The sequence below is a fragment of the Geotrypetes seraphini genome, chromosome 6 (genome assembly GCF_902459505.1).
Source record: "Geotrypetes seraphini chromosome 6, aGeoSer1.1, whole genome shotgun sequence".
In the NCBI taxonomy this organism is placed as follows: Eukaryota; Metazoa; Chordata; class Amphibia; order Gymnophiona; family Dermophiidae; genus Geotrypetes; species Geotrypetes seraphini.
Genome location: NC_047089.1, coordinates 10,866,217 through 10,893,821, shown reverse-complemented (window position 1 = coordinate 10,893,821; position 27,605 = coordinate 10,866,217). Strand labels below are relative to the sequence as shown.

Genomic DNA, 27,605 nt, shown 5'->3' with positions numbered 1-27,605 from the left:
GGAAGAGAAGGGAAGCCGGTACAAGCACACGTTAGCCCCCGGAGCATAAGTTCTTCAAGCCAGTTTTTTTTTAAATGTTGAGCAGCGGCGGCAGCAGCAGAATTCAGGAGCAGGCTAGTCAGGAGGGGAAAAAAAGAGAAGGGAAGGGAACCCGCTCTGCGTTCGACTGGGGTCGCCTGAGCAAGCGACCTGTCGATCACGATCGACGTGTTGGGCATCCGTGCACTACGCTATAAGCCACCAAACTTTGCCTCGGACCCTTACCACCACCCTGTTAAGATTAGGGGCTCCTTTTACTAAGGTGCACTCACGTTTTTAGCGTGCGCAAACCCCACGCTAAACAAAAAATACTAACACAAGCTCTATGGAGGCGTTAGTGTCTTGCATGCGCTAGGAAAAGGAGCCCTAGGTGAGAGGTATACGTGGGATAGCGAACCCCATTGGCATAAAAACCTCCTTCACTCCAGTAATTTTGGTGGCTCTGTGCAATGCGTACAAACTTAAGAAAGAAAACACAGTGCTTATCTGCTATGGGAAATCAATCCCACTGACTGTGGCCAGCATTTCGCCATCCTAGCTGCCTCAGGGTGTGGGTACAAAGACCCACCCTGCGTTCCCAATCATTGATACTGGTCATGCTCTCTACTTGATCTTTGTACCCACACCCCGAGGCAGCTACCACCGGTGGGATTGATTTCCCGTAGCAAATAAGTACTGCTTTGGGTAAGTGAGGGGGGGGTCTATTAGGCCAGACCTGTGCAGATGGAGGGCAGACCCAGGAGAGTGAGGTGCACCAGAAGTATGGGGGGGGAAGGTGAAGGGGAAGGGGAGATGGATGGATGCTGGACCCATGAGGGGGGGGGGGAGAGAAAGTGACGCAGACCAGAAAGGAGGGTGGGAAGGGAGGAGCAGATACTGGACATACAAGGGGGGGTGGGAGAGATGATAAAAAGAGGAAGGGAGACAAAACTATTTTAGAGTAACTCAAGCAACCAGAAACTACAGTTATCCGGCATCTACCAATCCTCATAGGTGCCGGATAACTGGTACTTTACTGTATGTGTTTCAAAATCTGTTTGTAAATTGCATCAAGCGTACTCTTGGAAAGTATTAATAAGTTGATGTAAATAAATAAAAATCTCCACTTTATGCACAAGGATGACTACAGTGTGCACATAGATTAACTTTTGTTCTTACTGGGCTTTGCTCTCCCTTTCAGGTGTGCAGCCACCCGAGGGGCAAAGCCGGAACCACCTAATAAAGATATTCTTAAGGAATAACATAGATGAGATGCTGTGTGCCGAAAGTGAAGACGATGCAATGTAGGTAACTTTAAGCAAGACGTGAGGCTGCTGAGTTCTCAGAGAGCAGGAACCACATTCTTACATAAGAACATAAGAATAGCTTCACTGGGTCAGACCAAAGGTCCATCAAGCCCAGTAGCCCGTTCTCATGGTGGCCAATCCAGGTCACTAGTACCTGGCCAAAACCCAAAAAGTAGCAACATTCCATACAGAATCCCAAAGAGTAGCAACATTCCATGCTACCGATCCAGGGCAAGCAGTGGTTTCCCCCAGGTCTTGCTCAATAACAGACTATGGACTTTTCCTCCAGGAACTTGTCCAAACCTTCCTTAAAACCAGCTCTGTTCTCCACTCTTACCGCAACCTCTGGCAACACATTCCAGAGCTTAACTATTCTTTGAGTGAAAAAAAATTTCCTCCTATTGGTTTTAAAAGTATTTCCCTGTAACTTCATTGAGTGTCCCCTAATCTAGAATTTAGCCCTTAGTGTGTTCATAGTGCATTGAGAGTAGTGCTGCCTGATTCGCCGATTTGAATCAATTCTCTGATTCACATCAATGAATTGATTCGTTTTCTAAAAAAAAAATCGGACTCGCCAATTCAGTGAGTCCTGACATACCTCTGGGCCTCCTAAAGCAGCAGCAGCAACGGCGATGGCCAGCCAGCAGAAGCAGCGCTCTGAACAGGCTGATCCTAGCCTGCCCCACTGGGGCTTTCCCTCTGCTATGTCGCTGATGATGTAGCAGAGGAAAGCTCTGGTGGAGCAGGCTGCAAGCTGCTGGTTCACCGCGATGTCTCTGCCAACCGGCCACCGACACTGCTGCTGCTACTTTAAGAGGTCCGAAGAAGGGAATTGGTCGGGAAGTGCTGCACAGGAGAGGGAAGGATGAAATGTTGCTGCTCAGGAGTTTGAGGGATGGAAAGCTGCTGCACATGGGGAGAGAGAGGAAGAATTGTTGGATATGGGGTGGAGGAGAGAAAGGGAGAGATGCAACAGAGCTAGAAAGAGGTGAGAGGGAGAAATCATGCATATGGTGGAGGGGAGGGAGACATGTATGGAGAAGAGAGGGAGAAATGTTGGACATAGGGTAGACAGTGGGCAGGGAGAGATGGTGCATGGGGAGAGAGAAAGAAACGTTGCATATGATAATAAAGGGGAGGAAGGGAGAGATGCTGCTTGGAGGGGAATAGAGAGGTTTGATCCAGGGCACGAGGCAGGGTGAGAGAGAAGAGAGATGGTAGACAGTGGGAAAGAAACAAAAATATTGGATATGGCAGTGGAAGGGAAGGTACAGAGATGGAAGATGGATGGTGAGCATGGAGAAAGAAGAAATCATGAAATGGGCAGAAGACCCTGATGAGTGAGTTAACAGAAGACAAACAGAAACCAGATCCTGAGACCAACATGATTTGAATAATAAAATGACCAGACAACAAAAGGTAGAAAAATAATTTTATTTTCTATTTTGTGATTACAATATGTCAGATTTGAAATGTGTATCCTGCCAGAGCTGATGTTAGACAGTGAGCGTGAACTAGAACCTAACAGAGAGAGAAAAAGTCTTTTTTGTTTATTTTGTTTACACCACAGCGCTGGCATGGAGTTGGGGTGGGTGAAGAGGCCACAAAATAAACCCGCCAAGATGTTTGAAAAAAACCCGCCTGATTGGGTGGGAAAAGTATATCAAATCGAATCAAAAAATCAATTCAATGGACCAAATTGATTTGAAAATTTTTTCCCTGAATCAGGCAACACTAATTGAGAGCTTGACACACAGTTGCATGATATTATCTGGCAATGGATTCTGGTGTGAAGAAGTAGCTACACTTCTCCCTCATTATTCGCGGGGGGATAGGGGCAGAGCCGGACCGCAAATGGCGAAAAACCGCGAATATCCGGCTCTGACCCACCCCTGTCTCCCTTCCGCCTTCCCCTGGCATCCAGGCCTTACCTGGTGGTCTAGCTGGTTTTGGGGGCAGGAGCGATCTTCCTAAGCTCCTGCCCCGTGCAGATAGCCATTTCTTAATGTAGGAAGATCGCTCCTGCCCCAAAAACCAGCTAGACCACCAGGTAAGGCCAGGATGCCGGTTGGAAGACAAAAATATGGAGGGGTTTCCCTCCTCCCCCCCAAAAAGAAATCATGATTATGTGAAATCACGAGTAGGGAAACCGCGAATGGGGAGGGGGAAGTGTATTGGCTAGAGTTGCAAGCTGAGAGCAATGGGAGCTCGGTTCAAATCCTACTGTGGCTGCCTATAACTTTGGGCTCCTTTTACAAAGCCACGTTAGCGGTATAATGCGCGTAATAGCAGGCGGTAGTTTTTCAGCTAGCGCATGCTCAAAAGGTGCGTGCGATAAAACTGCTAACGTGGCTTCGTAAAAGGAGCCCTTTGGGCAAGTCACTTAACCCTCCATTGACTTGGGTAAAAAAATTAGATTATGAGTCTGCCAGGGACAGGGAAATGGCTAACCTGAACGCGACTTACCTTGAGCTACAACAGAATGAAGGTGTGAGCTAAACCCAAATTAAGTTGCTAATTTCACTTCAGCCATATCATACTGTAGGGCAGGGGTGTCCAACCTTTTGGCTTCCCTGGGCCGCATTGGCCCAAAAAAATGTTTCGGGGGGCCGCGCAAACGCTGTAGCAAGACAGAGGAGGGAGCCGGCAAGACGGCAAACGCCCGGGGGCAGCAGAGGAAAACACTGCATCGCCCTCGACCGAGGCCGCACAAAATACTTCACGTGGCCGCAGGTTGGACACCCCTGTTGTAGGGTAACGTTTCTCACTCATCTCTCTACTCTGGTTCTTTTCCTAGTGCGTGGAAGACAGCCCTGCTGCAACAAAAAGCAAATGTGGTGAGCCATTCATTGCAAATTCAAATGCTAATTCCCCTGATAATTCATGTTTTAAAGATTCTCTTTTTTTACTTCCTTTTCAATCTACACTAGACACTGGGCCTGACATCGAAAGGACTTAGGTTCCTACGTCCTTGCAAGTTATGCTTCCAAAGTGGCCTCTTTGAAAATTTATAGCGTCGAGTAGCTACATTTACCCTCAAAGGGCTCGGTATTGAAAATGATTTAACTGGGCAGAAGAAGTTCCTGCCCAGTAGAATCCTGGTGACCCGGCCAAACCCAGATGTACTGGCTTCAATAGAAAATAGACCCAAGTGACTTTACAAAAAAGCTCAGAGATATGAAACTCTGGAGGGAAGGCTGCTAAACCTCCCTAAAAAGAGTTCGCCTTCCAGTCATTGCAACTTCATAAGTCCAGGTCACACTTCAAGACTAATATAAGAAAGGGGTTAAAGTTTTTTAGAGTACTTCCACATGTAGAAAATTGTATCTTCTCTTATTTAGCAAACACACTGCCACCACTGTATTCACTTATCTTTCAAATGCGATTAAAGGGGTCCCAACGTGGCCCCGTTTCGTTGTCTGCTTCAGGAGACCCGATGCCGGATGTTCTGGAATCTTAGAACTCTAATAAACATTCTACACTTCTTGGTCAAATTGCTGCTTAAACGTGTACAGATTTCGTGATGTTCAGTCACGTCTATAATCAAAAAAAGAGTTGCCAAGTTACATGTGAGTACTTACACTATAACTGCGATATTTTTACTTCAACTATTTAATTTAATTTAATTTAATTCTTATATACCGCTAATAACCGTGAGGTTTCTAAGCGGTTTACAAAAATGATGCATTAAAGATACAATAAATAAAAATAAATAAGATAGGTACTTGGAAATTCCCTAACTGTCCCAAAGGCTCACAATCTAACTAAAATACCTGAAGAAACAGTATGAAAAATAAAAATAAAAAGACAGAGGTAGAGATAGAGAGAGAAATGAAATATTCCAACAAGTAATGAAGAAATAATTTAAAGATAGAATTAAAATAATAATTAAAGTAAACAAAATAGAGATAAAAATAAGCATAGAGAGAAACAGAAACACACTCCAAAAAAGCATCAAGATCTTTGACTTGTAATTATTAGGATCATTTAACACCAGATCTTAAATGCCTTTCCGGAATATATCATATCCCTATCCCTCTCCATACCCACCTCCATCTCCACCCCAATTCACTTCAACCACCATTCCCATTCTATTCTTTAATTGCTGTCAACCCCAGTTCCGATGGCTATCATTTGGGTCCCGAGTTTCCTCCAAGAACAGACGACATCTCTGGCAAGGTATTCTCCACCGCTGCCGCACATGATGCGAGATCCTCAGAGGTAGACCCTTCGGAATGGGGGAGGAGTGAAGATGGTTTCGGGTACCCTGCTGGAACGGGCTCCCGAACCAACCGTTGGTCTGAGCGTCGGACTGTAGCTCTCCTCTGTCGGCTCTCCCCTGCTGGAATGGGGGAGGGGTATAGATGATGCTAGGTGCCCTGCTGGAAAGGGCTCCCGATCTGGCCGTTGGTGGCGAGCGCCATCAGCGCTGCTCCTCCCGTATTTCTCTCCCCTGCTAGAACGGGGGAGGGGTGTAGATGATGTTAGGTGCCCTGCTGGAAAGGGCTCCCGATCTGGCCACTAGTTAAACTGGCAGTTGGTGAAAGAACTTTAACCCCTTTCTTATATTAGTCTTGAAGTGTGACCTGGACTTATGAAGTTGCAATGACTGGAAGGCGAACTCTTTTTAGGGAGGTTTAGCAGCCTTCCCTCCAGAGTTTCATATCTCTGAGCTTTTTTATATAGTCACTTGGGTCACACTTTATAGACTAGTTTCTATTGAAGCCAGCTTTTTTGTTGTATTTAAAGCCTTTGTCTGGTTTCTTTTTTGTTTTTGACCCTGATTTACTCATAAGGAAACCCAGATGTACAGCAGTACTTACCCAGACAGTGCTACCGAGTATGGGCAGGTTACCATGGCACTATCCACAACCCTACGTGGCATGTCTGTCTGTCCAAGTTAGACTACATCCCCCTGCCCTATATGGCCTCACAAGACTGCCCCTGGAAGCCTCAGTAGCTATGGGCAGGAGCGAGTGGGATTGTTCCTGACCCAGTGCGCTGCTAAACAACCTGGGGTTGGTGGTGCCTGATCAGAGAGGAAGGGGGAACGCTACCTTTTCTTGTCAGGAGGGCTGGTGTGCACCGACGGTATAACAATTATTAAAAACAAAAGAAAAAAAAATGTATGTCCAATCATCCAGATTTCTGATTATCTGGACTAATCGGCATTCCATTGGCATGTATAATATAAAAATGACCCAATTTGGGCCATGTTTCGGCATAATAAAAGTGCCTTCCTCAGGGGTCTTATAGGGCCCTTGGCTTTCTTAAATATAAACCCATAAGAGGCTACAAACAACAGCACAGTTCACAAGACTCCAATGGTGTATTTTTATAGTGCCGAAACTAAGCCCATGTTGAGTCATTTTGATTGTATACATTACTTGGTTTCTGTCCTGTGGGTCACTTGTGACTGTATCCACCCTTTGTGGATTGATTTTAAGTTATTTGGACAATTATTAAACTACAAACTGATACATCTGCTCTTCTGTTCCTCAATCTTTTTGTTGTTTTGCTGTACACTATTGAACAGGGCCAATTAGCTTTGATGTCGCCTCCCCATCCCCCAATTGGTTCAGCATCTCTCCCTCCCTTGGCCGACATCTTTCTTCCTCCCTCCCACTGCTCCACTGTCTTGTAAAGTTTGCATTGATAACCTGCAGCAGTAGCATGACAGGCAGCCTTCAGCCAAACCCCCCCCCCCCTTGAGTCTTCCCTCTGCCACATCCTGCCCACAGGAAATTGCATCAGAGGAAACAGGATATGGCCAGGGGCTGGCCAAAGGTAGCTTGTTATGCTGCTGCTACTGCCGCAAGTGACTGATGTAAACCATTCAGGACAATGTGGGAGTGAGAAAGATGAGGGATCAGTGCTGGTCCCACAGAAGGGAGAAGGAGAGAGACCAGACAGGGGAGGGGGGGGGGGAGAAAGGACTTAACCTATAGATCAAATGAGGTCAGAGGATGAGTATTTTGGTGCCCTGGGCCAGAGCCTCAGCTGGTCCAATAGTTAAGCCAGCCCTCCCATACGACAGTGTCATCTACACATTTTCTGTGAGCTTGTTCATGTCTATCGGGCCATCCTTCATTGCAAATACTAATGTTTCAATCATTCTGTCATTGTTGGGGAGAACAGTTATTTTGGGAAAGATTAAAACAGTATGGTTATTAGCCTTTATCTACCACCATGTTTCTATGGAAGAGGTGGTGGAGACAGAGACTGTGGCTGATTTCAAAAAAAGCCTGGGATAGACACGTGGGATCTCTTAGCGAGAGGAAGAGATAATGGGTACTGTGGATGGGCAGACTGGATGGGCCATTTGGCCCTTATCTGCCATCATGTTTCTATAACCATAAAGCTTTATGAACTCACAATGCAGGTATTAAGAGCCTTAGCCAATAGGAAGAGGAGATGCAAATGTTACGAACCTTAGCCAATAGGGAGAGGAGGAGATAGTGGATGCTGCGGATGGGTCATTTGGCCTTTAGCTGCCATCATGTTTCATGTTTCATGTTTCTATAACCATAGAGTTCTATGACTTCACAATGCAGGTGTAAAGAGCCTTAGCCTATAGGAAGAGGAGATGCAAATTTTAAGAGCCTTAGCCAATAGGGAGAGGAGGAGAGAGTGGATGCTCTGGATGGTCCATTTGGCCTTTAGCTGCCATCATGTTTCTGTGTTTCTGTGGAAGATAAGAGATTAAGAATTAAAATCAACGTATCAATAGGGTAGACCTAGAAAAATCCACTGGTGGGTAGGTTATGTAGAATCTTTGCTTTCTCTGAACTCTGATGGATTTCCTCTGATGGAGCTGCTGAAGTTGGAGGATCGATTTCCAGCACTGCTCCTTGTGACCCCGGGCAAGTCACTTAATCCTCTATTGCCCTGGGTACAAAATAAGTACCTGTGTATAGTTATGTGGTTTTATATCCTGTCCAAGTGTAAACCGCCTTGAATTTGTAACCACAAAAAGGCGGTATACAAATCCCATTCCCTTTTTACAGATTTTTATGACATCTAGAATTTTATTTATGTTATTTATTCTGTAAACTGGCCATGTAGCATGGCTGATGCATGGAAAATGAAATGTGACATCAACTTGAGACTTGGCCTGTAGCTCTGGCACTAAGGCTACATTATTCCTTCCCCCCTCACACGGCTATTGTCAGAATTCTGCACCACTGAGCTGAGCACCCTTGGATAAAGAAAACACCACATAACAGCACTTGTGGAAAGAATAGCAGTGCTTTAGTGTACCTGGGGAGCCGGAGCGAGCACACCCCACAGGGCCCTAAACTATTCATAAACCCACTCCTTTTGAATGGAGACAGGGTCTCTAATTGGAGCAGAATTAGCACAGGCTTTGTTATTTAAGCCTGTTATTGTAATGTACATGTTGAATCAGTCGTTGATGAAGACGTTGGGGAAGGAGGGGTCAAGGCAGACTGGCCTTCATCACGATGTGATTTGTAAAGGCTGGGAATCCCTTTCCTCGGGAGATTTGTGCTGCCAGGGCATACAGAGACCTTCTGAGGAATTAGTTCGCCTTTTCTGCCGGGTTTTGTCCTTCATTCCAGCAATGGCTCCAATGGGCCATAGAAAGGGGAAAGGGGGAGACTGAAATAACAAGCAAAGCGATTGCATATCGAAAAAATGAAGGTGCAGTCCAAATTCACCTTAATTAAATAAAAAATAGATTTTTGTACTATGGTGGAAATATAAGCAGAAAAAACTGAAAGTTATCAAAGGTAATGCCAAGAACTTTAACACTTCCTTAGTGGAATAAGGACCCCAAGTATGCTCAACATTGATGGTAATAGAGATAATCCTCCTGTCTCTGTCCTCAATCGTACAAAAAAATGTTGACCACCGTGGTGCCATTTCAATCCACAGTGATGGGTTTTGGTGAACCATAATAGCACCTGTAGTAGGTAGGGGAGGGGCAGGAGGGAGAACGGAAGGGGTCTTACATCTTTATAAAATGTTGATTTTCCAGATGTGTATCTCGGTGATTTTCAAAATACGCCGTATGTGTTTAGATGGTTTTTTTTGGATTATCGTTGTTAGATTTTAGTCATCTTTCGGGTGAATTTAGACATATCCAAAATGTCCCGCCACGTCTCCTTTTTACATATGGGAAGTCTGACAGGATGTTATTCTTGTGCTAAACATTTTCTTTGGTTAAAGGCTTCTCCTGATATCTTGCCACCAAATAGATGTGGTTTATTTCTGGCATCCGTCATGTATTTTACAGTATAAAGGTTCTGCATTCAATAAAATACTAGTGTTTTGGATCTAAACATTCATTTCTCCAACTAAATATTCTATAAAGTCATCTTCCATGCTTTGAGCTGTTACTTGACAAAAGAAGGCTACCCATGGATTGCGAAATTAGTCACTTTGTTAAATCAAATCAAATCTATAAATGGATGGAGTAACTTTTTATAAACCATTTCTGCAAGTAAAACTCAATTGTACGTGAGGAGAACACTAGAAACATGACAGCAGATTAAGGCTTCAATGCTAAGAAATGTAAGGTCATGCACCTCGGAAGCGGAAATCCATGCAGGACGTACTTCTTGAACGGAGAAACTTTAACTAGGACTTCAGCAGAACAAGGTTTAGGAGTAATCATCAGTGCAGACATGAAAACTGCCAATCAAGTGGAGAAGGCTTCATCTAAGGCAAGGCAGATATTGGGTTGTATCAATAGAAGTTTTGTCAGCCGAAAGCCTGAAGTCATAATGCCGTTGTACAGGCATTATGACTGTACTGTGTGCAATTCTGGAGGCCACATTACAGTAAAGATGTGCGCAGAATTGAATCGGTTCAACGGACGGCCACCAGGATGATCTCGGGGCTCAAGGGTCTCTCGTACGAAGAGAGACTGAACAAATTGCAGCTCTACACTCTCGAGGAACGTAGGGAGAGGGGAGACATGATTGAAACATTTAAGTACCTCACGGGACGTGTCGAAGTGGAAGATGATATTTTCTTTCTCAAGGGACCCTCGGCCACAAGAGGGCACCCGCTCAAACTCAGGGGCGGAAAATTTCATGGCGACACCAGAAAGTATTTCTTCACAGAGAGAGTGGTTGATCATTGTAACAAGCTTCCAGTGCAGGTGATCAAGGCAGACAGCGTGCCAGACTTTAAGAATAAATGGAATACCCATGTGGGATCCCTACGAGGGTCAAGATAAGGAAATTGGGTCATTAGGGCATAGACAGGGAGTGGGTAAGCAGAGTGGGCAGACTTGATGGGCTGTAGCCCTTTTCTGCCGTCATCTTCTATGTTTCTATGTTTCTAATGTCCCGTCCAGTTGCACATCCCTGCCCGATTCCTTCCCTGCTGCAGGGCCGAAGCTGGCAACAAATATGAATTGTTGCGTCAGAGCAATGGCGTGCAGTCAGGGCCTTCAGGGGATTTGTCACACCCCTTAAAGGCCCTGCCCTGCTCTGAAGTTGATTGGTTGAGCATGCAACAGGCAGATAGACACCTGTTTTAAAATTGTCTCTGGTGGTTCTCATAAAAATATGTGTAGAATCCAATTGTGAGCAGACTCTTATGCACAAAAAAAATAGGCATTTTGGGAGCATTTATGTGCTAATTTTCCATGTTATTAAGTATGCCCTCCAATAGAAGAAGCCTAAACTTGCAGCTTGCAAGGAGCAGGTGTAATTTGTGCTCCTAAGTTTGTCGGGCCAGGGGGGATTTTGAAAAGCTTATTTTATAAAGGAAAGTATGCATCTATTTTCCCTTATTAAACAGGCCTATTTTGCATGAACTTAAGCTCTCCACAGAAATTGGCCTCTTCCCCGGGTGTGTTAATGGCTTTTCCTCATGTCCTTCTGTCTAACAGCTCTTCCTTGGGGAATTAAGCTCTTTAATATTCTGGCTAAAAGCCCCTTCAACCTGTTTGGTTTCTCAACTAGTAACACCAAATTTCAACCTCTACTTTGTGACAAATCCACTAAATTGACTGCATCTAGCCCATAATTCTTGGTGCCCCGCAGCTGTTCTGCTTCTCTTGTGCACCTGTTCAAGGTGCCTCTTCTCGTGAGCTCTTTAAAAGCATCATTGGATGTGATCTGCCAATTTGCATTCATATCTTGCTTCTCACAGACGTTTCATTCAGGAAAGCAATCAATGAAATTAAAAATGTATTTTCTCTTCTTACCCTCTCTGTTTTTCTTGTTTGCCAGAGAAGAAAGAAGCAGTAGCGTGGGAGAGATTTCTTAATTCTTCATGTTTGCTCTCGTTCCAGTTCTTCCTGTATAATCCCTTTGATGGTTTCAACACTGTGCCCCAGCAAATCCACCATGTTACATCCATCCATCCTGGACCCTACTCTGACTCTAGACCCTACAATGGCTATAACAGAGGTATCTGCTTTCTAAATCTTTGGACTGAGAAAAAATGACCACATTAGCCCCAACTATAAAAAACTGCCCTGGCTACCAATAGAAGCACGAATACTATTCAAATTTGCTTGAACCTGTTTCAAACAAGTCTGGGGCCTAGCACCTTCCTACCTGCAAACTCACTTCATCCTACACAACCCCACACGAACAACCAGAAACAAAAACATCTTTGCATACCCAAAGATCACGGGCTGTAGATACAAATCCTTCCTGGATAGAACCTTTAAGTTCCAAGCGAACAGACAGCAAGTCTGGCTGAGAAACTACATAAATGAACCCAATCTGACTTACAGTGCATTCCGAAAATCAATTAAAACCGCCCTATTCGCCAAATTTATTGACTAAAACTGTCCTCTCCCTCACTAGGATTTCCCCCTCTGTAAACACCTTTTCTTTCTCTCAAGAAGCTCTTTTCATGTATTCTTTACCTATAGAACTCCAATTAGTATGTAAGCTTTCTATTTAGACTTATTGTATTGTATTCAGACTTATTGTTATTCGCTGACTGTCCAGCCTTCTTTCAATGTGAACCGCCTAGAAGTCGCCTGTCTAAGGTGGTAAAGAAAAATAAAGTTATTATTATTATTATTATATAAACTCCCATTTGCTACACGACGGAATGAGCTATAGAGAGGGGCACCCAGAAACATTTTGGTTTTGTTTGGAATGGCTGTCGTTTCTGATGACTGTCATTAATGCTGTATCCATTTCTCAGCGTGCTTTATGTGTACTCAGGGCCTGATTCTTCAAACATGTCTTCCGATTGCAGGCAGAGGTAGGTGTCCTGCCGCTGTCTAGCAGCCAATCGGGATGCATGTTTTAAAAAAAAAAATTGTTCTAGGAAGGACACCTACATTGCACAGATGCGTAGGGACACTTAAGCATGCCCAAGGCAGGGTGTGGGCCTACGCATCTCCATAGGCATGAGACCGACCCTTTAAATGTAGGCCTGCAAACTGCGGGCCAACATTGAAGGTATCTGTTTAGCGATGTAGACACAATTTTCTTTAGGATGCCGAGATTAGCAACCTAAAGAAAATCAGGCCCTTAGTGCACCCTCATCATAAAAGGAGAATGAACTATTACCAACGGATGACATTTGTTTCAAATGAGAGCTTATCGCTAATGACATATTAATTCAGCAAGTACGGCTTCATGATCCTTTATCCGAAATGCTCAGGACCAGAGATTTTAAGGATTTTTGAATTTTTCAGGTTTTGGAATGAGGTGTCACCAGTGGCCGCAGTGATTCATATTTCTTGGCTGCTGCAGCCCATCACTTGCATCTGACACGTGACAGAGAGAAGCTTGCGGGGCCACAACTGGCAACAAATATGAAATGCTGCGGCCACTACTGACACCTCAGAAGTACACCAATGTGAGGTAAGATGAAAAATTGAAGTAATATCAGCGTAAATTCTCAAGGTGACTTTATGACCAGATTTCCATTTTAATACTAAAAGTGAGGGGGGATGTACAAATTAGGAATGCATCAACATTGCAAAAAATAAAAAATTGGCTTGTGGAGCTTTTCAGGTTTTAGAATTTAGAATAAATGATCAGGTGCCTTTATGAATGTTCCTGTCCAGGATAAACCAGAATTTTCATTGATAAAAGTGAGCCGGTTGATGTAGTATGTATATTTAGATTTTCAGAAAACTTTTGATAAAGTTCCTCACAAGAAGCTCCTGAGAAACTTAAAGAGTCCTAGGATAGGTGGCAAAGTTCAGTTGTGGATCAGGAATTGGTTATCAGATAGAAAACAGAGGGTAAGGTTAAATGGTCATTTTTCTCAGTGGAGGAGAGTAAACAGTGGAGTGCCACAGGGGTCTGTACTGGGACTGGTGCTATTTAGCTTATTTATAAATGATCTGGAAATTGGAACCACGAGTGAAGTGATTAAATTTGCAGATGACACTAAATTGTTCAAAGTTGTTAAAACGCATGCGGATTGTGAAAAATTGAAGGCGGACCGTAGGAAATTGGAAGATTGGGAGTCCAAATGGCAGATGAAATTTAATGTGACAATGTGTTAAAGGTCATCAATTACAACTGACTTGGGAGCCTTTTTGGGCCTCTCTGACCGGGTATGCTCATAGCCATGTATTGAATATTTGACTGTGTAGGTTTTTTTTCTTGAATTGTCTGTGACATTTGCTCTTCTGCTGCTCCATGCCTTTTCTTTTCTTGTATAATTTATTTTTATTTATTTATTTCTTTTTTGGGTGGGGGAGGAGTGGTTTTTATGATTTGGAAAATTTGGTCTATGCTGTATTATTATTCTGTTGGTTTTGACTGTGCTTTTGACTCATAAACAGTTTTGCTATAATGTGGACAAATGCAAAGGGAAGAATAACCTGAATCACAGTTACCGGGTGCTAGGGTCCACCTTGGGGGTTAGTGCCCAGGAAAAAGATCTGAATGTTATTGTAGATAATACAATGAAACCTTCCGCCCAATGTGCGGCGGAGCCAAGAAAGCAAACAAGATGCTAGGAATTATTAGAAAAGGGATGGCTAACAAGACTAAGAATGTTATAATGCCCCTCTATCACTCCATGGTGTGACCTTCCCTGGAGTATCGCATTCAGTTCTTGTTTCTTTATCTCAAGAAAGATATAGCAGCACTAGAAAAGGATAAGTAGCATAAAATCTGATTTACTACTTGGGATCTAGCTAGGTAGTTGGGACCTGGTGTGGCCACTTTTGGAAACAGGATGCTGGACTTGATGGACTTTCGGTCTGTTCCAATATGACAATTCTTATGCTCTAACTAAGTTAGATGCTGCAGAGAAGTCTAGAGCGATGGCAAGCGTTATCTGGTGTTTATCCAATTTGGAACGGACCTCACTGAGAACTGATGTAATGAGGCCTCAATCCAGATTGACACGGGTGAAGAGGTGAAATCCGGCCTACAAAATGGCTTAATTGGGGAAACACAAGTGTGAAAGTGGTCTGGGATGGATAGATCCTGTGTGGGGTTTTTCAAGATGGGACAAATTGCTAATTTTGATTGTGTTTCCCTATAATGATTGTCAAGGGTACTACGTTGGAAAAAAAAAAATATGAATTTATTTGACTATTAACAAAGTTTTATAAGATCAAACACCCATTAAAAACATTTGGTATTTACAAAAAGAAAAAAAAAAAAAATAGAGGAAAGGGGAATTAGAAGGTACCAATGATAGCTTGCACCAAAGCTATATTGACAAGACCAGTTCTAAAGTCATAATAGCCGCAAGCAATGAAGGTACTTCTTCCCCCATGTCAGAAGATTTACCAGAATGGTTGTTTTAAGAAATATTAGAGGTATTAAACTTTAGGAAGAGGAATTCATTCAAGCTGAGGTCCATCTATTGTCGGATAGGGTGATTAGTGGTAAATAAATCAACCAATAAGCTAATTTCCATAAGTAATTCTGCGAAGAATCTGTCATTGTGCCTCTACTTTCTATCTATAAAAAATGTACCAAAGAATTTCTTAAGTTCCTGAGTTTCTTAAATAATGGATATTTTTTCCTGTCAGAGCGTCCTTTTTGATTTAAGTTTTTAAAATATTCCTTATTAATTTTTAAAACTTCAATTGTGCACAAAAGATTTACATAAATTAATATCATTACGGCACAATATACTTAATAGAATAAAGACAAAACTTATTTTTCCCCACCCATTTTCAATTTACAAACATCTCATAAAATACTTGTAATCAATCCTTCTATATTTCTTAACAAATGGCAAAACATATCCCCCTCCCTGGATGTGCATGTTTTCCCCAAATTATACAAATAAATCAATCTTTACAATATTTAGTTAGTGGTTCCATAAATTTTGTATAATAACCCTTCTGAATGTTCCCTATGTCAGTGTTTTTCAACCGCTGTTCCGCGGCACACTAGTGTGCCGCGAGATGTTGCCTGGTGTGCCGTACGGTCAGGGCCGCCATCAGGGCAGTACCACCAGTCTAGGGAGAGGGAGGGGCGGTCCGCCCCACGTGGACAGGAGAGAGCTGGACGGGGGACCCGCAGAGTTCAATACATCTCGAGCCGCAAGGCTCGTCTTCTGTTCCTGCCTGCCCTGCAGCTAACATATAGCCGATCGCAAGCGTTCCACGATGTCAGCGCTGACGTCAGAGGGAGGGCTTAAGCAAAGCCTGCCCTCCGACGTCAGCGCTGACGTCGGAGAATACTTCCATTCGGCTATTTGTGCGCGGCAGGGCAGGCAGGAAGCAGAAGACAAGCCTCGCGGCTTGAGCTTCGTTTTGCTGAGAAAGTTGCAAAGATGGGCTGGTAGGCAAACACGGAACACAAAAGGGGGGAGGGAGTGCGTTTTGGACACAAGGCATGAACTTGGGAGAGAGGAAGGGAGGGAAAGAGATGCTGAGGTGGGGGAGGGAATGGGTTTTTGGACACAGAAGGCATGGACTTGGGAGAGAGGAAGGGAGGGAAAGAGATGCTGAGGTGGGGGAGGGAATGCGTTTTTGGACACAGAAGAAATGGACTTGGGAGAGAGGAAGGGAGGGAAAGAGATGCTGAGGTGGGGGAGGGAATGCGTTTTTGGACACAGAAGAAATGGACTTGGGAGAGAGGAAGGGAGGGAAAGAGATGCTGAGGTGGGGGAGGGAATGCGTTTTTGGACACAGAAGAAATGGACTTGGGAGAGAGGAAGGGAGGGAAAGAGATGTTGAGGTGGGGGAGGGAATGCGTTTTTGGACACAGAAGAAATGGACTTGGGAGAGAGGAAGGGAGGGAAAGAGATGCTGAGGTGGGGGAGGGAATGAGTGTTTGGACACAGAAGGCATGGACTTTGGAGAGAGGAAGGGAGGGAAAGAGATGGTTGTGTACACGGGGAATAGAAGAAAGGAGAATTTTTGGTCATAGGGAGGGAGTGAGGTACAGATAGTGGCATACCAGGGTGGGGGGGGGCGGTCTGCCCCACCCCGGGTTTACGTCCCAAGGGGGTGCACAGCTGGCCACCCTCCAGTGTTGTCCCTAGGCCGGCAAACTGCGGCTCTTTAGCCACTTGAGTGCCACCGCCGCCAACGGTGATGTTGGCGGTGGCAGCATTATAAAATACTTTCTTTGTGTTTATTTGATTCCTATTCAAGAGAATTACTTTATATATAGTCAATATAGGCACAGAGTTAAATTTTTTAACATTTTCTAATGGTGGTGTGCCTCGTGATTTTTTTCATGAAACAAGTGTGCCTTTGCCCAAAAAAGGTTGAAAAACACTGCCCTATGTTATATCTTTAAAATGGAAAGGTTTAGGGCCATTTGATTTTATTTTTAATACTCTGGTGCCCTCTGGTGTCAGTTGCCTGAAACTTTGCAACTAAATTTCCTTCTGAAATAGCGGGGATACTACTAGTGAAAACTAGAAGTCAGAAAGTACTTCGATCAACAATATGTGAACTGACCTCACTTTCAAAACAAGCCCGTGTATGAAGTGTGATCAATGTGTTTTAAGTCGCTCAGAAATGTGAAACTCAACAAGGAGAGAGTACACCCTCCTAGAATGGAAACAGAGTTTACCTCCCAGTCATTGCAATTGTTTCAATAGAGATCACACTTCAAGCCAGGATACAAAATGATAGAAAAATGTATCACAGTCTTTCAAGTAATTCAAAATACTGGTTTTCTTTCTTTCTTCATATGCTTGTCAAAACATCACTCAAACATGAGTAATAAAGTCATAACTTAGCTCAATGAGGGGTTTGGGGTCCCAACGCGGCCCCGTTTTGTGTACTTCATCAGGAGACCCACTCACAATTGCAGTAAACAGTCTTTTAAACTCCAATAGTATTAGAATTAGTGATGTGTTAACATTCCTACAACATCGATCGGAAACGCGGGCCCTCCTCCCCCATCAGCTGAAAGTAAGACAAGCAAGCAACGCGGGTAAGAAAGGCAACGGGAACTTTAATTGTGCAAGCGGTGCTGCTTGCCCAAAGCTTCCCTCTGACACAGCTTCCTGTTTCCGCCTGGGAGCATGGTGGGGTGGGGCGGGGCAGGGGGCCCAGTGTACTTGTGTGCCTAGGGGACCTCGACGAATTAATCCTGCCCTGTATGTGGGAGATGCTCAAGCGGTGTGGAGCAGGAGAGGTGAACGGCGTGGCCATGCCAACCTCCCTAGCTACACCACTGGCCAGAGGTCACTTTTTGTTGGATTCCATGTGTTGCTTCTAAGTTGGAGTGGTTCAGTTCTCCAAGTCTCGTCTTCTTTCTCTTCTCAGGCACTGCTTAGCAAAAGGGCACAGCAGAAGGCACACATGTGCCCAGCTACACAGCACCCCTTCCACATCTATGTGCGGCAAGATTGTTTTGCTTTCTGATCTGCTTCAATATAATGTCGATATATTAGGAATCGCTGAGTCCTGGCATGAGTCTTTTGAACAAATGTTGCCTGTCACAATTTGAAGTGAGGTGGTGGGATTCTAATGATCTATTGCCATTCTTTGCAATCTTGTAAGATCCTGGAAAGCAATATCGATGTGGCGGATATTTTAGTTTTGGGTCCAGAGAAGAGCGACTAAAATGGTTAAGAGGCTGGAGGAGTTGCCGTACAGCGAAAGATTAGAGAAACTGGGCCTCTTCTCCCTTGAAAAGAGGAGACAGAGGGGACATGATCGAAACATTCAAAATACTGAAGGGAATAGACTTAGTAGATAAAGACAGATTGTTCACCCTCTCCAAGGTAGAGAGAACGAGAGGGCACTCTCTAAAGTTGAAAGGGGATAGATTCCGTACAAACGTAAGGAAGTTCTTCTTCACCCAGAGAGTGGTAGAGAACTGGAACGCTCTTCCGGAGTCTGTCATAGGGGAAAACACCCTCCAGGGATTCAAGACAAAGTTAGACAAGTTCCTGCTGAACCAGAACGTACGCGATAGACCACTGGTCTGATCCAGCAGTGGCAATTCTTATGTTCTTATGTCCCTCTGAAATGCTGCAGCTTGATGGTTCCTTCTGTTTCTGCTGGTTTTATGTTTCTTGGTAATCATGGGAGATTTTAATTGTGCTTGGGGTGTATTATCCTCAAATTGTCTATGATGCCTTTTCTGCTGTACACCTCGATCAAATTGTAAATCAGGCCACACCCACAGCAGGGCATGTATTGGATTTAATTTTTACCTCTGTACCTTTAATGTCTGCTGATGCCCTCCCGCTGATGTGAATTGATCACTTTTGGTTGTTTACTTTGCAACAAAAAAGGTTGGGTGAATTCTCTACTGGACAAAAAATGTTTAGGAGTGTAAGACTCCGGGTTGATCCTCTGTGTCAGTTGGCTGCATGGGCCCCTCTCAGGAGGTATTACTTCAGTGAAAATGGATGACATAGTTAATCAATGGCAATCTTCATTGAAGATGGCTTTGGATTGGGTTGCCCCTATGAAGAGGGGGGGTTAGGGAGGGGGGGTGTTTTGGATAAAGCTCTGTCCTGGTTCACTTCTGGGCTGAAATAGCTGTAGTGTGAGCTTTGGCAGGCTGAGATAGGGTGAAGACGTATCAGAGAAGTGAAGTTGAAGGATTCTTATTTGGTAAAGTTGATGGAAGTATATCTTGGTGGTTGCAAATGAGCGATAACAATATTATTAACATTGATACTCTCATTGATACAAGAGTTCAAATAGTAGTGAATGCTTTCAACTCTTAACTCCTCTCACCTTGGGTTCTGCATCCCCAAGCCTCTATGTCATGTCTGTCCAAGTTAGATTGTAAGCTCTTCTAAGCAGGGACCATCTATTAAATGTCAAAATGTACAGCGCTATATATGTAATCAATAGTAGCAGTAGTAGAGCAGACCTCTGGAGTTGAATACTTTATTTCCCCCAGGGAATTTTCTTGTTATTTTCAATCAAAAGTTCAAGGAATCATCGACTCCTTCCCAGTAGATACTTTACAGGATGACTCTCACTTAGGAGTGGTGGAGCAGTGGAAGGAATGTGAGGTTGAAGTAAGGTCGTGTATGAAATCTTGTAGGCTCATTATTTCATCGGGGGATGTGTATCATCCTTAGTTGTTGAGAGAAATGGATAAGTATATACTCACATATAAACCGAGGCTACCTTTTTTCCACGAAAAAAGAATGACTCAAATATAAAGAAGACCTAAATATGTCTACTCTAGAGAAGAGGAGGGGCGGGAGAGATATGATACAAACATTGAAATACTTGAAAGGTATTAATGTAGAACCAAATCTTTTCCAGAGAAGGGAAAATGGTAAAACTAGAGGACACAACTTGAGGTTGCAGGGAAGAAGACTCAGGAGCAATGTTGGACAATTCTTTTTCACGGAGAGGGTGGTGGATGCCTGGAATGCCCTCCCGAGAGAGGTGGCGAAGAGGAAAATGGTGACGGAATTCAAAAAAGCATGGGATAAACATAGAGGATTTCTAATTAGAAAACAAAGGATGTAAATTAAAGAACTAAGGCCGGTACTGAACAGACTTGTATAGTTTGTGTCCCATATGTGGCGATTTGGTGTAGGATTGGGCTGGGAAGGGCATCGATGGGAACTCCACTAACTTGGAACATGATGATGTTGCTGGCCAGACTTTACAGTAGATGTCCTACAAACAGTGGGATGGTTGGATAGTCCGGAGTGAGCTTAGATGGCAAATTCAGCAGTTGGAACCTAGGACAAGACCAGGTGGACTTTAGTCTATGGCCCAGAAGTATCAAAGAAGAGACAAGTTAATTTAATTTTAATAAGAATAACTAATGGGAATTATTATATGTTTTTGTGTGTTCAAAGATTATTATGGATGGGGGGGAGATAACTTCTAAACTGGATTATTGTTTTTATTTGCTGAAACACTTATTATAAGTTTTAAAAATGAATAAAGATTTTAAAAGAATAACTAACGGGCAGACTGGACGGACCATTCACGGCTCAAAGCCTGCTCGTTCCCGCTTCCGAGATTCTCAGAGAAGGTGGGAGCCGGTAGGCCGTGAGCATGCACAGATTCTCAAGGCCCTGCACCAGATCAGAATACTGCATTGACGACGGTAGCAGGTTTCCAGTACTAATGGTAAGCGCAATATCGGGGAGAGGGAGTACAAGGAGGAGGATGAGGGGGTGGGGTTCTGTGCACGGAGGATAACAGTGCCAAGACTCATCACGGAGGCATCTATGAGGATTATCCAGGGCAGCTGCAATTTACCTGGATACAGGTTCAGGAAAGTTCCACAGGATGAAAATTCCTCTCTTATGCAGAAGAGAAAAGTTTCCGTCCTGATGGCTTGTTAAATTGGACACAAATCACTGAATGCTTCAATAAGCAGAATATTCGAGTTTATTTAAGAAATATAAAGTAAAAATAAAATGACAAGTTTTTGCATCCAAGGAAGGAATAAGAAGACACATTAATTCTCCTGTTCAAATTCCGTCAAAGCCTAATCTGAAAAGCTATATAGTTTATCCTCTTCCCTGACATCACTTTACAGCATGACGTACAGACTTTCCAAGCACGTACATCCTGTGGAGCCTCGTACATTTACAAAACCAGATAGTTTCAATGTAATTATGCAGTTAACTCTCTATGTCCTGGACCAAAAGTAAGACAGACAATTCACTTGCGCATCAAGTCCAGTAGATGTCAGTGTTTCACTTTTCTCTCCATACGACTTCTAAATAATTTCTCACCTATTTAACCCTTGCAGACACCAATCATGTCAGTAAAGGCCTGCATCCTGATCTTATAGAATCAGACATCTGTGTGGTTATTTGTGATTCCATGTACAAGAACAGATTTTCCTGTTGCCTCTGAGAAACTTATTATCTTTGATTCCATACATCCTCTTGCATGTGAACAATGGTTCGTAAATTCTTAAAAGTCACAAAATCAACCTTTTGAACTCTCTCAGCACACAGCTTGCATGCTGATACAGCAATTTAAACATTTCAATCTTTAATTACAATGCCTCAGGCTTTCGCTAAATCTCATTTTAAGTCCCCAAACTTTAATATATATTCACTTAGTTTTGATTTATTCACAAAGCCCAGTATTGGTTTAATCCAACGACTCACCTGTGACACCTGTAAATTCCAGGAAACCTTCAACAGGATAACTATTCCAGTTCAGTGGGGAGAGTGGACATCGTCCTATTTAAGATTTCAGCCCTGGTGGTCATCAGGAGTTGAATAGAGGACAGCTGCGCCATCGGTTGATTGGTGGCTCAAATATAAAGAGACCCCAAATCTCGGTTTCTGTTTTACAGTAATGCCTTGACTAATATTGATTGTGAATTCTTCCTTGATCAGTGGGGAATTTCCCAATTAATTGAAACTAGCAACTTCGCCCAGTTTTGAAAAATTCTAACTTGGGTTCGAACAACCTTTCTAATTTTCAGCCAATTACTTGCAACCAAAGGAATGTTTGACTCGTCTCAATTGTAGATCCATTTCAGTACAGTTTCCATAGCTGCAGATTAGATCACAGCATTTGACACTCTGGATCATTAGATATTGCTAAGTCATTTACATATACTTGGTCTTTTGATAACTGTACTGAATTGGTTTGAGTTTGTGTGGGTTCTCAGTATTCAAAATTGAGAATGTTATGAACGAACTGGGGGGTCTCAAGGTCCTTCCTTCCTAGCAGTTTCCTTGTGCCATCTGTTAAAATTGTATGGGAAATCTAGTTTATAATGCCATTGGCGATGCCTATTTCCTGCAACATCAGTAAATTTTTACGGTATCACTCTCTAGATGAGAAAACCTCCCCCCCAAAAAAAATTATCCTCTATAATAAAACCCTAAGCGCGCATGCGCACTTAGGACGGCGTGATAACTGTGACCGTGCTCTCTGGGTCCATGCCAAATTCCATTTTTGAACACGCCAGCGACTCCCCCCTCCCGTCCTCACTCACCACCAGAGAAACCGCTGCCGCCAGGGCATAGTAAGGCCTTGCATTTACAGATTCAAAGACAATTAAGTGTAGGGACGTAGAGTGCATCGGCAAGTGCATGCATGCTCGACTGCCGTCGTCCTTTATCTGTTCTGGTGCAATTTGTATTAGTTTAGGACAGGAGATCCTTTCCAGGCTTGGGAGACGGGAGGCCCTTTACTGGACACGTGCAAAGCCTAACCCAAACTGCACGGACGGAGACCCCTCTCCTTAGAGATTTCCAAAGCAGCCTCACACCGTCACTAAGGGCGGTAAGAGGCAAACCAGAGGCAGCGGACTCTCCCCAACCAACCTTACCCAGCACCCAGCCAGCATCTCTTTCTGGCTGTCAATCCGCCACCCCGGTCCAGCGTATTTGAGTTCTCCCTCCCCCCATCAGGTATCTTCTTCCTCATTCACAAAAACCCCACCTGGGCCTACCTTCAAATTTATCTTTGAAGTCGGCAGCGGCAGTCAGGCTGGAAAAAGGAAGTCACGTCAGGAGGGGTGCGGGATGCGGCGGAGGGAACGCTCCCGACCGGAGGGACTTGGCTGCTGTTGCTGCCGGCGACTTCAAAGACCACTTTGAAGGTGGGATGGCGGGTGGGGAGGAGAAGGGAGACGTTGGATCAGGGAGAAATGACGGATCACGGTCCTGGGTCTGAGTGTGTATGAAGAGGGGTATTTGGCGTGGGACTTGGGGTCACAATCATCACTTGGGAGGAGTAGATGCCAGCAGCGGTGCATTACAGAATGGACATGAGGGAAGCGGGGGGAGGGGAAGGGAGAAATGGATGTGGAGAAGGCAAGATGGGGAGAGGGAGAGAGATTCAGGAAGGGGACAGAAGGGGGAGGGAGAGATGTGGACAGAGGAAGTAAGAGAGGGAGAGATGGACATGAAGTTCGTGCCGGTGGGCCAGAAGGGGTGCTGCTGGACAGGAGGGTAGGTAAAAGGAAGGAGAAGGCTGCTGCTGGACAGGGGGGAGCAGTGAAGGGCTGCTGCTGGACAGGGGGAGTTAAAAGAAAGGGAGAAGGGCTACTACTGGATAGGGGAGCAGGCAAGGGGTGATGGTGGAAAGACAGACAGAAAGCGGCCAAGGAGAACGAAAAACAGACAAACACATCTATTCTAGCACTCATTAATGTAAAGGGCTTAAAGACTAGTTGTTGAATATTTAACCACCAGAATTATTGATGGTAACACCTGATTCTGTGCCTGGACTTCCTTGAAAAGTTTTTTGCTTGCTACTATGGTAAAAGGTGTATCATGGGGTATTATTGGATTCTCAATTGCCCTTCAGACCACAACTACAGCCAATAGTTCAGGGGTAGGGAACTCCGGTCCTCGAGAGCCGTATTCCAGTGGGGTTTTCAGGATTTCCCCAATGAATCTGCAGGAGATCTATGTGCATGCACTGCTTTCAATGCAGATTCATTGGGGAAATCCTGAAAACCCGACTGGATTACGGCTCTCGAGGACCGGAGTTCCCTACCCCTGCAATAGTTAATGCCCTAAGTAAAGACGCTTCTTTTCATGGACCTGCTTCGACGTACCTTACCTCAGAACACCTGAGCCTGCTAACCAGTTCTTCTACCGTTCACTGCAGATATGTTAATACCCATTCGTGACTCTAAGATTTATTTTCTCAGATTCTGCACATTCTCTCTAAGTCAGGGGTGTCCAATGTCGGTCCTCGAGGGCCGCAGTCCAGTCGGGTTTTCAGGATTTCCCCAATGAATCTGCAGGAGATCTATGTGCATGCAGTGCTTTCAATGCAGATTCATTGGGGAAATCCTGAAAACCCGACCTGATTGCGGCCCTCGAGGACCGACATTGGACACCCCTGCTCTAAGTTGTGTACTTCCTGCAAGTTTTGTAACCCGTTCTGGGCTCCTGCGGTCAGGATTTTGAATTGAATCTTACAGTACATAAGAACATAAGAAGTTGCCTCTGCTGAGTCAGACCAGAGGTCCATCGCGCCCAGCAGTCCGCACCCGCGGTGGCCCATCAGGCCCATGACCTGTACGGTGATCATTGTCTGAACCCTTAAATCCCCTTGGTCTCTATCTAAACTCTCTCTATATCCCATCTCTACCTCTATCTGTATCCCTCAATCCCCCTATCTTTCAGGAATTTATCTAATCCTTCTTTAAAACCCTGGAGTGTACTCTGTCCTATCACAGCCTCCGGCAGTGTGTTCCATGTGTCCACTACCCTCTGAGTGAAAAAGAACTTCCTAGCATTGGTTCTAAACCTGTCCCCTTTCAGCTTCTCCGAGTGCCCCCTTGTAATTGTGGGCCCCATTAGTCTGAAGAATCTTTCTCTGTCTACCTTCTCGATACCTCTCATGATCTTGAAAGTCACTATCATGTCTCCTCTGAGTCTCCGCTTTTCCAGGGAGAAGAGCCCCAGCCTTTCTAACCTATCTGCATATGAAAGGTTTTCCATGCCTTTTATCATTTTCGTCGCTCTTCTCTGGACCCTCTCAAGCATCGCCATGTCCTTCTTGAGGTACGGCGACCAATACTGGACACAGTACTCCAGGTGCGGGCGCACCATCGCTCGATACAGCGGCATGATGACTTCCTTCGTCCTGGTTGTGATACCCTTCTTAATAATACCCAACATTCTATTTGCTTTCTTTGAGGCTGCTGCACATTGTGCCGTTGATTTCATTGTTGTATCCACTAGCACACCCAAGTCCTTTTCAAGGTTGCTTTCCCCTAGCACCGATCCCCCCATTTTGTAGTCGAGCTCTTACACTGGAGCAGGTAATACTGACGTCAGCCACAGGTTGAAGCCCAAAGCTTGACCAGCCCTGGGGCTGGGGTGGCTTTTTGGCTGTAGTGCTCAAAGCCATAAATAATGTGCTGAATGAGCTTCAGGGGGAAGGGGAGACGGAGGGGCACTGGGATTCTCTTTCCAAAATTTACCATGAGTGTACGACACTCATCAGTCAGAGCTCGGCCATCCCAAGATATTTAGTGAAGCTTTTTTTTTTTTTTTAAATCAGCAAATTCATTAAAAGCTCATTTTCAAAGTCATTTATACGACTAAAGCAGTGCAACTAAAACAAAGCAGTCTGTCTGATACACAGGTAAAACTCTTCTGGGCTTGTGCTTCCATTAATACTTTCAGAATTAGTAGGTATGCATGTAATTTTACTCAGAATATTTCTGTGCCCCCCAAAAAACAGGTGAAAGTATAAATTCCCTGGGGTGATTTTCAAAGCAGAATTGTGTATTTTGCTTTGTACAGAGAAAAAAAAGCATGTGTCTACTTTCTACCCATATGTGCAGTTACAAAATCACCTCAAGTGGAGGAGGGGGCAAATTTCAATAAACCAATCAAGATGAGGCTATTTTTGTATCCAATACCCCTTTCAAATTGGAATTAAGGATGAGACGTTAACACAGAGCTTCCTAAAGTGTGGGTTGTGACCTGGGCATACGACTGCATCGCCCTGGGAGTTGCACACTTTCCACAGCTGCAGAAAGACTAGTGAGCATAGCTTTTAACAGACAAAAAAAAAAACCAAGGTCTTTCTTGCAAGAGGAAGGCGTATGTTGTGAGTGGGGGCAGGGAAAGTGGTGGAGTGCCAACAGTATTCAACTTATCATCCCCTTCATGTTTGGCTGCCTATATGGTTGACATGTGGGTGACTTCACAACCAGCATTTTGAAATGGTGATCCAAGCCTTGTTGGGCAGACCGGATGGACCATGAGAGTCATTTTCTGCCATCATCTACTATGTTACTGTAAGCCTGCATAGATGCTGTCATGTTGAAACTGGTAAAAATTCAAAAACCTAATAAGCATTTTAAAAAGCAGAGAACATAAGAATAGCCTTACTGGGTCAGACCATCAAGCCCAGTAGCCCGTTCTCACGGTGGTCACTAGTACCTGGCCAAAACCCAAGGAGTAGCAACATTCTAGCATCTGAAAGAAGAGCAAGATTCCAGAACCCCAGTGAGAGCAACATTCCAGAGCTGAGATTGTGATGTCATAATGCCTCATTCCACAGTGCCTCAGAGCCAACCTCAGCAGTGATGTCACAATGGCTTGATTGTCCTATACCCAAGGAGTAGCAACATTCCACGCTACAGATCCAGGGCAAGGAGAGGCTTCCCACAAGTCTTTCTCAATGACAGACTATGGACTGTTATTGAGAAAGACAAAGGGGAAGCCACTGTATAACATAAGGGGTTTATACTGACTGAGCACAGTTGGCACTGGTCAGCGTGAGGATGAAAAGTGGACATCAGAGGGCATGTCGTATAATTTGCAAAACTTGGCATTTTTAATGCTTTTTGTTCTTTTCTTCACAGGGCCCAGAATGACCCAAGTGGTTATCCCTGAGGATCCTTACCACATGCTGAGAAATAACCGGGCCCTGGGATTGCTCACTGGTGTACTGACAGGCACTGCCATTGGCTCATTGCTGTGGTCCCCATTCTGGTTTTAGCATCGCCTTTCTCCACTAGGGACCTGGAACATTAAATTAGAAGCCTGAAGGTGGCGATAGTGAGGCAGGACTTACCTGTAATGTCGTTTTCCCTAAGGGACTTTAGATCTGCCTGTAGTTCACTCATATTCCTCATCTAAGGACATTTCTCTAGTTAGTCTTTTAACTTTCTGCTATCAAAACATCAATTCTGGTAGTTAAAAACAAAACCCATTGTGTAGACGGGCAACCGAGATTGAGAAATCTTACATCTTACATCACACAAGTACCAGCCAGTCTCAACAGGTCAGTGTACTAGAAGACTTCTTGGAAATAAAGTTTGGTATAGTAAAATTTCACGTTTATTCAAATTTTTGCTATCCCACCCACGACTGGAGTGTCTAAGCAGCTTACAGACTAATAAGAAAGATAGAGGACAGTGACATTAGACATGGGAATTGCGTGATAGTGGGGGAAGGGGGTTAACACACGAGGGTAGTTATGCAATCCAGTTTTGCAGTCTG

The 27,605-nt window shown here is 44.2% G+C and overlaps 1 protein-coding gene across 2 annotated transcripts in view; it reads left to right on the top strand.

Moving 5' to 3' along the window:
* The window catches only part of PLEKHB1 (pleckstrin homology domain containing B1), a 104,048-nt gene extending 76,679 nt beyond the window's left edge, over positions 1 to 27,369 (top strand). For both annotated transcript variants that reach the window (XM_033948544.1, XM_033948543.1), the window contains exons 5-8: positions 1,220 to 1,322; positions 4,123 to 4,162; positions 11,596 to 11,713; positions 26,966 to 27,369. In XM_033948544.1, coding sequence (XP_033804435.1) covers positions 1,220 to 1,322; positions 4,123 to 4,162; positions 11,596 to 11,713; positions 26,966 to 27,102 — 398 coding nt within the window. In that variant the 3' untranslated portion in view covers positions 27,103 to 27,369. The remainder of the gene's footprint in view (positions 1 to 1,219; positions 1,323 to 4,122; positions 4,163 to 11,595; positions 11,714 to 26,965) is intronic.
* The last annotated feature ends 236 nt before the right edge of the window (positions 27,370 to 27,605 follow it).